The 12,272-nt window shown below is 36.5% G+C and overlaps 1 protein-coding gene across 1 annotated transcript in view; it reads left to right on the top strand.

The window, feature by feature from the left end:
* The window catches only part of LOC119775802 (unconventional myosin-Id), a gene marked incomplete at its 3' end in the record, with an annotated part of 70,617 nt that overhangs the window by 33,093 nt on the left and 25,252 nt on the right, over positions 1 to 12,272 (top strand). The window contains exons 2-7 of the mRNA XM_038273886.1: positions 4,819 to 5,027; positions 5,454 to 5,547; positions 8,982 to 9,147; positions 9,957 to 10,010; positions 10,846 to 10,941; positions 11,545 to 11,661. Coding sequence (XP_038129814.1) covers positions 4,819 to 5,027; positions 5,454 to 5,547; positions 8,982 to 9,147; positions 9,957 to 10,010; positions 10,846 to 10,941; positions 11,545 to 11,661 — 736 coding nt within the window. The remainder of the gene's footprint in view (positions 1 to 4,818; positions 5,028 to 5,453; positions 5,548 to 8,981; positions 9,148 to 9,956; positions 10,011 to 10,845; positions 10,942 to 11,544; positions 11,662 to 12,272) is intronic.

Raw genomic sequence — 12,272 nt, 5'->3', positions numbered from 1 at the left:
AACGCAATAAGTTTAACGTGCGCACGAAATACTTATTAATAATATCAATAAATCCGCCCCTGTTTTCAGGCTTATGTTAACTGTAATGACTTATCTTGGACAGGCTGCTATGTAAACGGGCCTTTAGTCCTTCGTTTAGCTATGCTGCGGTTGTTTACACTACGCCGTTTCCACCTAAAATAGCGTCTTAGCAACAAATGTCACGTGACTGGCGGAGACCGACTGGGTAAGCAAATCGAGCGCGCCTTAGACCTTAGAGAAGGCGCGCTCGATTTGCTTACCCAGTTGTCCAGGAATGATATTAATATTATTAATAAGTATTTCGTGCGCACGTTAAACTTATTGCGTGGCCACGAAATAGTATTTCGTGCGCACGATAAACTTATTGCGTGGCCACGAAGTAGTATTTCGTGCGCACGATAAACTTATTGCGTGGCCACGAAGTAGTATTTCGTGCGCACGTTATACTTATTGCGTGGCCACGAAATACTACTTTGTGCGCACGAAATACTACTTCGTGGCCACAGTAAAAAAATTTTTTTGACCATGTCATCAGAGGGGCTCCGTAGGGATCGAGCGTTTTCTATTGCAGCTCCAAAACTTTGGAATGGATTGCCGCTGCACATTAGACAGGCCACCTCTCTGTCTCATTTTAAAACTCTTCTTAAAACCCACCTCTTTTCTTTGGCTTTTAACACCATGTAGAGTATTGATTTTATGTACACATGTTGATTTTATGTACACATGTTGATTTTATGTATACACATGCATATTTTTATCCTGTGCGGGCAGTGCTTTTATTTTATTTTATTTTATTACTTTTATTTATTTTAGTTATTTTATCTTTTTGTGCAGCACTTTGGAAACCTTGTGTTTATTTAAACCGTGCTATATAAATAAAGTGGATTGGATTGGATTGGATATTTTCAATCTGTGCAACCATTTAACCTTTTGTCTTCTATCTGTCCATCTGTCCCCTTTTCAACCTCCAATCTTTTGCCCCCTGTCCATTTGGGCATCCTTTTGTTCCTTAACTATCTATTATCCATCGTTTTGTTCAATATCCATCCAGTCATCTGTCTTTGTCCAAGTTTTTTCCATCCATCATCCATCCTTGAACACATTTGTTTTTCGGAGAAACACGTTTGAACTGATCTTATTGCTTTAGATTTTTGATTTTAGAGCAGAAAAGCCACACATTTTTATACCTCTGTAAAATTATATAACATATATCAAAAGAAAAGTTTTTACATTTAAATTTAACATGTTTTTTGTAATGTTTTTATGATCCACGATCCCGGATGTAACATGCTTCCACCCGCATCTTTAAGAACACAGATGTTCTCAGATGTCTGTTTGAATCAAATAGCTGTTAATAAAAGTTTAGTACATCTTCTCCTACAGATTATTCAGATTTACAATAACTGAATTTCAAACCTCAGTAACTCCTATGCAAAGGTTTTAAATGTAAAATCATTTTTGGTTAGCTGCAGATGAACATTTGCTTTTACACACAGCCTTCCTCTGTCTGGTGATCTGAAGCTGGTTATTGAACATCACATTTCGAGATAAACAAAATGCTAAGGATGAGCTCATCTGAGCTAATTGTAATCTAGATAGTCTGTTTCCTCTATTACTTCTTGTTTTTGTGTTACGTTTTCTTTTAAAAATAAAACTAGTAAAGTAAGCCATAGCGCGTGACAAAGCCCAATGTTTATTTCTAAGAGTCTTCTGTCTGCAGCCTCAGCCATAATGAGGTGGGTGCATAGCTTGATGATAACGACTTTATGATGTCAAATATGCTCAATTCAGCAACATCAGACCATGATTAGCTACATCTTTTCCTACAGTTCTGGAGTTGGGATTTTATTTTAGAAAATAAGCATCCCAACACATTTTTTTCTGCAGGAAATCTTCAAATAATCCGCTCTGTTTAGTTTATTTGGAACATCTTCAGTCGAAAAAGGTTTGCTCTGAGTGAAGAATGTTTTGAAGCCATAAGCTTTTGGCCTTCCATCTCAGGCAGCAGCAGAGGTTTGGCAGCTGTGAAGAAAGACACCATTCTTTTATGGAGAGAAATGAGGAAACTAATAGGGCTTGGAGAGGAAGGAAGTCAGCCTGGCAGCTTTGTGTTCTGTCAGGAGGAAAGGAGGGTTGTATGACTGGAAGCAAAGAGCTCACACAGATGGAGGCCGAAAGTGACACAGGAACGAGTATAAATACCTACATCTGGTACATCTAGAGGATATGATCTGATTACATAAAAAATACTAAATAGATCCACCAACTGTGCTTCTCCTTAGAAGTAAACTAACAAAAACATCACTGCTGGACAATAATGGACAATAAAGGACAAACGTCCTCTGATTAACGTCTCATTACCCATAGATCCAACTGTTTTTTTTTCTCAATTTATATAAAAATTCGTTTCGCTTTAACTCTGAGCTGACTTTCAAGCTGTTTTATTCTATTTACTCCTCAAACCAGACATTGATTTATGATATGTTCCTTTTTTTATCTTTAGGAAGTTAAATCATTTCACCACTTTAACTCAGAAAGTAAACATACGGGTTTATGGCTGACCAGCATGTCGAGGTGTTAAGGAAGCTCGTTTTTTTTCATAGAGGCTGTTATCTCTGATGTGTTCTTGGTTTTGGATTCTCTGGTCGCCATTTGGACATTCCTCTTTGGTTTTTCTTTTAGGGTTTTAGATCAGATGAGTTTGCTGGGCTAATCCATCAGAGTGATACCAATTTTAATAAGTCCTGCTAGAAGTTTAACACCATCCACATAAAGAAACTCAACAAAGGATAGCATAGACACCATCCGATGGAATGGCTCCCCAGATCATGTTCTGTTCTGCAATGTTTCCTTCCACTCAACTTTCTAGGATAAGGTATTCTGTGAAGAAGCAGCTTATTTAGCAGTGACCTTTACTGGTTTCAGCAGCTGTCCATCTGGTTGCGTAGGAGAGTTATAACTTTACATCAAAATGCCTGTTCTAGTTGGGAAGTTTTGAGTTTTAATAAGCTTAAAGGACAAATCACCAGCTTTAAAATATATACCGGTAAATAGCATAAATAGAATGGAAGATGTTCATCTTTTTATTTTGAAAGTTGTCTGATTTTGTAGGTTTTTTTTGTTCTTTTTGGTAATGTGTAATAAATCGGCTTATAGGTGTCAAATAAAAAGAATAAGAAAAGATGCAGTTTTATAGCTTTATATGCAGTTTTATAAAATCTTTTATGACTCTGGTGGCCTCAGCCCTCCTCTACGCTGTCGTCTGCTGGGCCCCTGGCAGCTCAGAGCGGGACAGAAAGAGACTGAATAAGTTGGTGAGGAAGGCCACTTCTGTCCTGGGCTGCCCTCTGGACTCAGTGGAGGAAGTGGCTGAGAGGAGGATGCTGTCCAAACTCACATCCATCATGGACAACACCCCTCACCCCTGCACCAGACTGTAGAGGAGCTGAGCAGCTCCTTTAGTCAGAGACTTAGACACCCTGTCTGTAAGAAGGAGCGCTACCGCAGGTCATTCATTCCTGCTGCCACTAGACTCTATAATAATGCAATATAACCACAATAACTCCTGTAAAAACCACTGTGCAGCTATATTATAGTTTTTTATTTATTGGCTGTGCAATATGCTGAATGTGCAATATTTCTCCCCCTGTATATAAGCCATCCGGATTGTACATATTTTTATTTCTTATTTTTTTATTATTTTTATTTTGTTTTTCATTGTGTACGATACATGTAAACTTGCACCTTAATCCTGTTTATCTTGATATACTGTATATACCTGGATATACTGTATATATATTGCTTATTCTTAATGCACCTTTTTCCTCCGTTTTCACCTTCTGTAACTTCTATGCCAATATGTGACGAGTGAATTTCTCCGCTGTGAGATCAATAAAGCTCATCTAATCTAATCTTATCTAAGCTGAACGAACCACATTTTTGCTTAAAGTTAAAGAACGTATTAAAACAGTTGCAATTTATCCACAGTTTTTTTTTTCATAGAGGCTGTTATCTCTGATGTGTTCTTGGTTCAACAAAGGATAGCATAGACACCATCAGATGAAATTGCTCCCCAGATAATGATCTGTTCTGCAATGTTTCCTTCCACTCAACTTTCTAGGATAAGGTATTCTGTGAAGAAGCAGCTTATTTAGCAGTGACTTTTACTGGTTTCAGCAGTTGAGTTATAACTTTACATCTCTGCATTAAGAAAAATGCCTGTTCTAGTCGGGACATTTTTTAGTTTTAATAAGCTTAAAGGATAAATCACCAGCTTTAAAATATATAAATAGCATAAATAGAATGGAAGATGTTCATCTTTTTATGTTGAAACTTGTCTGATTTTGTAGTTTTTTTGTGCTTTTGGCAATGTGTAATAAATCGGCTTATAGGTGTCGAATAAAAAGAATAAGAAAAGATGCAGTTTTATAGCTGAACCAAACACATTTTTGCTTAAAGTTAAAGAACGTATTAAAACAGTTGCAATTTATCCACAGTTTCATGTTGCTTTGTCTGTTTTTTTTTTTTTTTTTTTTTTTGGAATAAAACACAAAATTTCCATAGATGTTTTATCCGTTGTTTGGTGTTTAAACATAGTCATAAATATGTTATTAAAAAATAAATGTTATTTTTTTTTGTGTAGGGATTGTTTTTACTGTATTTGTTTCTTTATCTATCTTTGTTGGATAATTATATATTTTTTGTATTTACAAACTATATCTTTAAAAGTAAAACTTAATAAAAAGGCAGTGATTAAAAAAATAAATAAATGTTATGCTTTCTTGCTATATTTTCCAGGTTTGAGAAGGGGAGGATCTACAGCTACATCGGAGAGGTGGTGGTGTCGGTCAACCCGTACCGTGCCATGAACATTTACGGCCGAGACACCATAGAGCAGTACAAAGGCCGTGAGCTGTACGAGAGGCCGCCGCACCTCTTCGCCATCGCAGATGCTGCTTATAAAGCCATGAAGAGGAGAAACAAAGACACTTGTATTGTCATCTCAGGTGACACAAGAAGCACACAACGCTTTCTTGACATTGCATGTTCAAAAGACTATAAATATTTAAGTTTGCTTTGGTTCGGACTGTTTTTATTTCATAAATTTTTACTAGAAAAAATGAAAAACCTATTATTTCCAAAACAATAGTAGGGGGGGATAAAGCTCCCCTCTGTGGTCAAAAAAAGGAATTGAGTCTCTCTAAATACTGGCTTTACATCATGCAATAAAGATAACTTGCAGAACATGTATGATGTATCAACAATTGATATATTGAATGATTAGAAAAGAAAACTAAAAGCAATAAACAGATTTATGTTTATAATTTGAACTTTGAACATTTAGAGCTGCTTACTTTGCAAATCATGCAAACCACTGCAGAGATACGCCAAGATACTTTATAATTCTTTTTCTTTCTCTTCTTTTATCGCAGGGGAAAGCGGTGCTGGAAAAACCGAGGCCAGCAAGTACATAATGCAATACATAGCTGCTATTACCAACCCTAATCAGAGGGCAGAGGTTGAAAGGTGAGCTAAGGTTTGGCAGTCAAAGAGCAAATATTGTTAGACTGGGAGGATGTGTGGGCCTTGTTTTCTGGGATTGCTGTAATAAAACCACAGCATATTAACCTGTATTATTTACTGTTTGGAGTATTTATGCTTCTGGTGCCTGGATTCCACCTGCCGAAGCCAGTCAGGCATGTTATGCAGTAATTACCTTGTTTTCACTGAGTCATTGTCATTTTCCTTGAATGTTCATCACCTGTGATCTAACACCCTTACATCATGGTGAGATTAAGTTAAAGCTCAGCAAGTGGTGGTCATTGGCTCAGGTATCCCAGCAGCTGCTGTGTGTCTTCATAGGACAGAAACATGTTATTGCACCAGAGTACAGGACATTTTAATTATACCTTAGGGTTGTTATCCACCTGGCCAGATATAAAGAAGACACCATAATGAGAGTGCCTGTCTTTAAAGCAAACAAAGTGCAGGTTATATAAAGATTATATGTTCATCACGGAGATCGATGAAAGATAAACCTCACAGATTACATATAAAGTGCTGATAATATACACTGATCTAGCAGCACTGTGAGCCATCAGCTTGGACTCCCATAAACCTCTGAAGGTCTTTGCTGATTAAAGAGTTTGGACCACATGGTTCAGTTACAGTCTATATCAGGAGTTGGCAACCAAGACTGATCAAAGAGCCATATTGCACCAAACAAACTAAAAATAAATCTATCTGGAGCTGCAAAAATGTAAAAGTCTTATATGTGTCTCGAATGGCAACAAAGGGTCTAACTGCATTATCCCACTAAAGAAAAGGACTATGTGGGCTTAACTATATAATAAGAATTCATGAATAACTGTTTATCCTGGAGCAAATGTCACATAGTAGCTTCACCGCCATTCACCACGCGGTTTAAGTTTTGTTGCATGGATGAAATTATAGAAACACGATAAAGGAATCTTTCTATGGTGGACGTGTTTCTGTTAGGAGGAGCTGATTGAGTCATGAGGAACCAAGCAGGAGCTGACATCCATCAGAGCAGAGCACTCTAACCCTGAAATCCCACATCCTCCGTCACGTATATTTTTAGGATTTGGGGAAAAAATGGAAGAAAGTTCCCATCGATGCATCAGAGCGCTACCTGTTTGATCTGTGGACGTTTTTCCATCTTTGCAAAAAAAACTATAGTAGCAATAGTGGAGTTTGGAGATGACATCCCCTTCTTAAATCTATCTTTGCTCTCCTCTAATTTATCCAGAAGTTCTGCAATCGCACTTTTTCTCTCCCTTCCCAGCTTGGTGGTGGCATGCCTTTCCTGGAAATGACTTTCCAAGTTTTTCTTTTTATTGTTTGACAACCTTTCATTACAAAGCAAACATGCAAAATGAAAGCAAATGATTCGCTCCATTCTCCATTCTCTATTCATTCTTTTCTCATCGGCTATCTTTCTTTTTCCCTTTGGGATCCATGATCCGAGACACACCCGCCGCTTTGTTTGCCCGGCACCGCGACACGTTTGTTGCAAGTTATGACCACTGATCTCTATGGCTATGATGCAAATTATTGTTTAAATATATTTATTATACAAATGTTTGCAGCATTGACCTCCTGCACACCATATTAAAACAAACAAACAAAAAACCAAACGTTTTTTATTATTATTATTTAAAGAGCTGCATGCGGCTCCGGAGCCCTGGGTTTCCTACCCCTGGTCTATATGATTTACTAATCTTTTGTTTGCCTGTCACCATGCTGCTACTGGATCAATGCAGCATTTTCTGCAGATAACATTTTCTAGATAAAAACTGTGGACTGAAAACACCCAACAGTAGCTGCAGCTCTGGAGATGCTCTTATTGACTGTCACATTTTGGCTCAGTTGTGTAGTCTGATACATAGGTACACGCTATATAATTGATCTCTTGGGTTTGCATTTATAACATGCCAAAACAAGCAAAGATATGCATCAAGCCCTAAGATGTGTATGACGTCCATTTTTGGAAAGCATGATAAACTCTCCCACACCAACTTGTCTTTATTGTCAAAGTAATTTTTCTTGTGAATGACGCTGAGCTTAGTGTCGACCTCCAGCAGACTGACCCTCCAGACTCTGTTGCTGGAACGGCAACAAATGAGCCCTCCTCCATTTGGCTTGTTGGAAATGGGGTGCTGATGAGGCATAAATCCCAATAGTATTCCAAAGGGGAAAACAGCCACAACTACAAATATAATCCTTTTCATAAAAGTGTTAAAGATGTTTCTGATGGTCGGGTTTTCCTCATGGAAATGAGTATCAGTCACATCCTAGCTTTCAAGGCTGCTGCAGTGATTGGCGCTCAAACTGTAAAGCCAGAGGCATAACACACATCTAAAGCAAGAAAAAAAAAAGATTAAATAAAATGTTAAAATGTTATTATGTTTGCCTAATAGAAGCAGTTAATTCATTTTTTTTAAGTAAGAAAACTACGAATCAAAATGAGTGGAACAGAAAAAAACAAATTTCTACAATGCCCTTAAAAAAAAGTAAGTAATAAAATTATATAGTTTGTCCACCGAAAAAAATAAATAAAGCTAGTGTTAGCATAATTTATTGAAAATGTAAGTAAATTTTGAGATTTTCCCAAAACTTTGATTTAAAGTTTAGGGCATATTTCTGCTTTTATTTGTTTGTTTATAAGTAAGATTTAATTATATATTATACATACTTGGCCAGTTTTTTTAGGCCTCCGCAGCATTACCAGGAAGTTCAAGTTGTATGGAAACAAGTTGTATGTAAATAAAGGAGCAGGGGTGGAGCTATATGGTTGTCTTTTAAAATAGTGATTATTATCATAATTTCTATTACACTGCTACTGGAATCGCATTGATTAAAGTCTCCATTGCTCTCAGACATGAATACTTTGTTCTGCCTTAATGCAAATGTACGGTAATGGTTGCACCTTTAGCAGGAAGCTAACTAAGCTAAAGCCATTTAATTTCTTTATGCTGCCTCGTTGTTTACCTTTCAAGTCAAAATGTTAACTTACTCCACTCACTAACGGGTGTTATGATAAAGACATAATCTGTGTTCCTCTCTTCTCAAATGTACAAATGTCAGTTGCTCATTTTGGAGTGTGGATGACGATTCATGATCTTTATTTGGGGTTTTAGGCTATTTATAATCTATTGTGTGTAATTATTTTCTTTTACCCATAGGTTGTCTAGATTATCCCTTAAAAGGTTGAATATCAATGCAGTTTTTATGCATATCGGATTGATTGCTTTGTTTTTTTTCCTTCTTTTTTAGCACTGTAGGTGATTAAAATATATGCATAATGAATGTTGTTGCACAGTGTGTGGGTTTGGGGACGGTTTATTATGTCTCCATTCTGACAGAACAGGGAAGGTTTGAATCATTGTTTTTGCTTTATGTGAATAATTGTTTAAATTCAATGCCTTCCTGTTTCACAGAGTAAAAAACATGCTGCTGAAATCCAACTGTGTCCTGGAGGCCTTTGGAAATGCCAAAACAAACCGCAATGACAACTCCAGTCGCTTCGGCAAATACATGGACATCAACTTTGACTTTAAAGGAGATCCCATTGGGGGGCACATCAACAACTACCTGCTGGAGAAGGTGAGGTGGGAGGATATCAAAATGAGGAATAAGCATGCTTGTGTACTAGCAAATTAAGAAATTCTGTGCTCATTTTCTCAACTTTACTGTAAGAAACCTTTAGTGTCTATGTGACTTTATGAGATCCCTTCTGCAGGACATGTTTGGTGTGTTTCAGCTTTGCCAATCTTGTGGCAGAAATTTGTGTGATTTTTAAAGAAGGCAATACGAATAAATTCAATTTAAGTCTGAGCTCTGACATAACTATTCTAATACATGTTGTTATTCAGTAGATATTAGCTCTGGTTGCCTGTTTAGGGTCTTAACCTTGAAGGAAGGTGAATCTTCCCCTCAGTTTTAATTCTTATTCTCTTTAGTGCTTTTTTTTTCCACAGCTGCCCTCTAATTATCTACCTGCCATGTTTCCCTCTGGGCATAATGTGTTGAGGGTGTTATTTTTCCCATCTAATTAAGTGTTTTGCATATGGGCATAATATTTTATACATGAAATATTTACAAAGCAGCATCTTCCACATTGTTTCCTTATTTTGGTTTGTGGTAGAGATCTTTGTGTACACCTGCATACCAGTTGCCTGTGTTTACAAAGTGTGTAACATCTAAAAGTTATTGAGTACATTTTTTTTTCCTTTTTTTGGTCTGATAAACAGCAAATAAACAATAGTATATTTCCTACCACACATTTTAAAGTGGTTTTATGTCGATCTGGGCGACTCAATTATTAACTTAGAAAAGAAAAACCCATAAATGTTTTACTTCTTCATGTTGTGACTTTACCAAACTGTTTTTCTTGCTCCATTCTCTCCAAACAGTCCAGAGTCATTTTCCAGCAGGACGGGGAGCGGAGCTTTCACTCATTCTACCAGGTAATGTTATAGGCTCACTTGCATGTATTTGCATGAACTCTGTGTTCTATATGTCTCAATCACTTAAGGGAGGCGTTATAGAGATTGATTACCACAGGTAGGAAAGTTTTTTTTTGCTCCTTGCATATGTTAAACTGGTCAAAAACCAGTCTTGTTTCTAATATTACACCACTTCAATTAGGGATGGGCAATTAATTGCATTTGCAATTTAATTGTCATTTAAGAAAATGCGATTTTCAAAACACAGAGGCAATCAATTCTGGTGACGTTACATTTCAAAAGACTATGAGACAAGTTTTTTTCTTACTTCATCCCTTTAATTAGCGTTAATTTGTTTAAAGTGGGTTTGCTTCCACGAGCAAGGAAGTAAACGTCCTTGTAGATCTACAGTATGCACGCAAGTAGAAGGGAGCACTTTTCTAAACAAGGGTTCCTGCAACAATGGACTCTTGATTAACAAGCTTTAAAGGGAATGAAAAAACTGAAACCCTGAAGTAAAAAATCTATATGCTTTGGATTAATGCGTAATCGAAATAAAATTGCAATATTGGTTGAAAATAATCCCGATTTTGATTTTTGGCAAAATCGTTCAGCCCTAACTACAAAATATGTAGGGATAGCTTGTCAGGGCCATTCTTACTGTGAATTATACTCTAATATGCAACATTAGTCAATAAGTTAACCCTTTGAGAATTGCTGTAGTATTCCCAATGATGCGTTATTAATGAGACCTTTCAGCTTCACTTTGTCTCTAATATTAGAAAAGTCCTGTTATGCAATAATAAAACCAACAAACAGTTTAAGTTTTGTGACAAAATTCTGCTTTCCCTCCTAGCTGCTGAAAGGAGCTCCAGATTCCCTCCTGCGCTCGCTACACATTAAAAAAGACCCGACAGCCTACAACTACATCAAAGTTGGAGGCCAGATCAAGGTAACTGATCTCAAGCTTATTCACATGTGCACAGTCTGAAGGTTAGCATGAATCCATTTGTATTTGTGACCTGCAGAACAGGAAAAGTAAATATTAGAGTAATAACAGGTCTGTTTGTTTTTCTTGTTGTTAAATATTTAAGCAGAGAAAACCTAAATTTTGTTTTCAGGAATAGATAGTTGAGGCCTGATCTTCTTAAGGATCTAGACTCCTTTAGCTCTGTGCTGGGTCTCTGTTACTGAATGAGCTTAATGATTTTTAACAACATGGGAATTAAAACACCTGACGGCAACCAATTAGCTGATGGCATGCATCCCAGCACAACCACACCGCAGAGCTGTTGCTTCCTCCCTAAGAGTCTAAGCAACTCATCTTTAAAGAGCCAGGCATCTCACTTCAACACAAATCTTTAATTTAATTACAAAAAAAACTAGAAAACCAGCTAACCAAAAAGTTCAGATGGAAAATATTGCAAACAGATGCCTCACTACCCAGGTTTGTGGAAATAACTGTTGAAAAGAGTGCATTTTGCGTTTTTTTGTTCTTTGTGCGTTCATAAGTGAATCATTGTGTCTGAAAAGCATGTGCTGTTTCTTGTTGCAGTCTGGCATCAATGATAGTGCCGAGTTCAAAGGAGTAGCAGATGCCATGAAAGTGATTGGCTTCACAGGCGATGAGATTCAGACTGTTTACAAGATCCTGGCCACCATTCTGCATCTGGTAATGAACACAGAACCTGAACCCTGTCTGTTTTTTTGTTGTTGTTTTTTTTACATTTGTTGAAAGAAAATCAGGATTTTTCCAACATACTGAATGTTTGTTAGTTTTTCCAGAGTTTTTTTTAATTCTCCTTAAAGGCTAAATGTTGTTCTTTCCTTTTCATAAAAGTCAGACTTTGGCATTATAATTTTGTAGGCTTTAATATCTTAAATTACCTACTTAAATATGACTAAAAGTACCAACAGAATAAAGAGCCCTTTATCTAAGTTATTCTTTCTTCTTAACCTTTGAACACCTTTTAATTCAATGATTACAAGCAAATAAATAACCCATAAAATTAATGCAGTTTTTACTATTAGCTGTAAAATAATTTAATGTAATAAAGTTATCTGTAAAGTTTTAAACTGAAAAGCTGTAATGGGAGGTTTTAACAATGTATGCATAGATTTAAATGAGTAAAACATTTATCTGGAAAATGTAACATTTTATGTAGTTTGTAATGCAGTCAATTATATGGAAAAACTGTGTTTTATTGCCAGTTGATTAAAATAATTATTACTGTAATGGAGTCATTTGTGAGGTCATCAAAAGTTTTGTTTTAAATATTAAAG

Source organism: Cyprinodon tularosa, unplaced genomic scaffold, assembly GCF_016077235.1.
Source record: "Cyprinodon tularosa strain WSP-4 unplaced genomic scaffold, ASM1607723v1 ctg897, whole genome shotgun sequence".
In the NCBI taxonomy this organism is placed as follows: domain Eukaryota; kingdom Metazoa; phylum Chordata; class Actinopteri; order Cyprinodontiformes; family Cyprinodontidae; genus Cyprinodon; species Cyprinodon tularosa.
Note: the sequence above shows the minus strand (reverse complement) of the source record. Positions and strands in the feature narration are given on the sequence as shown.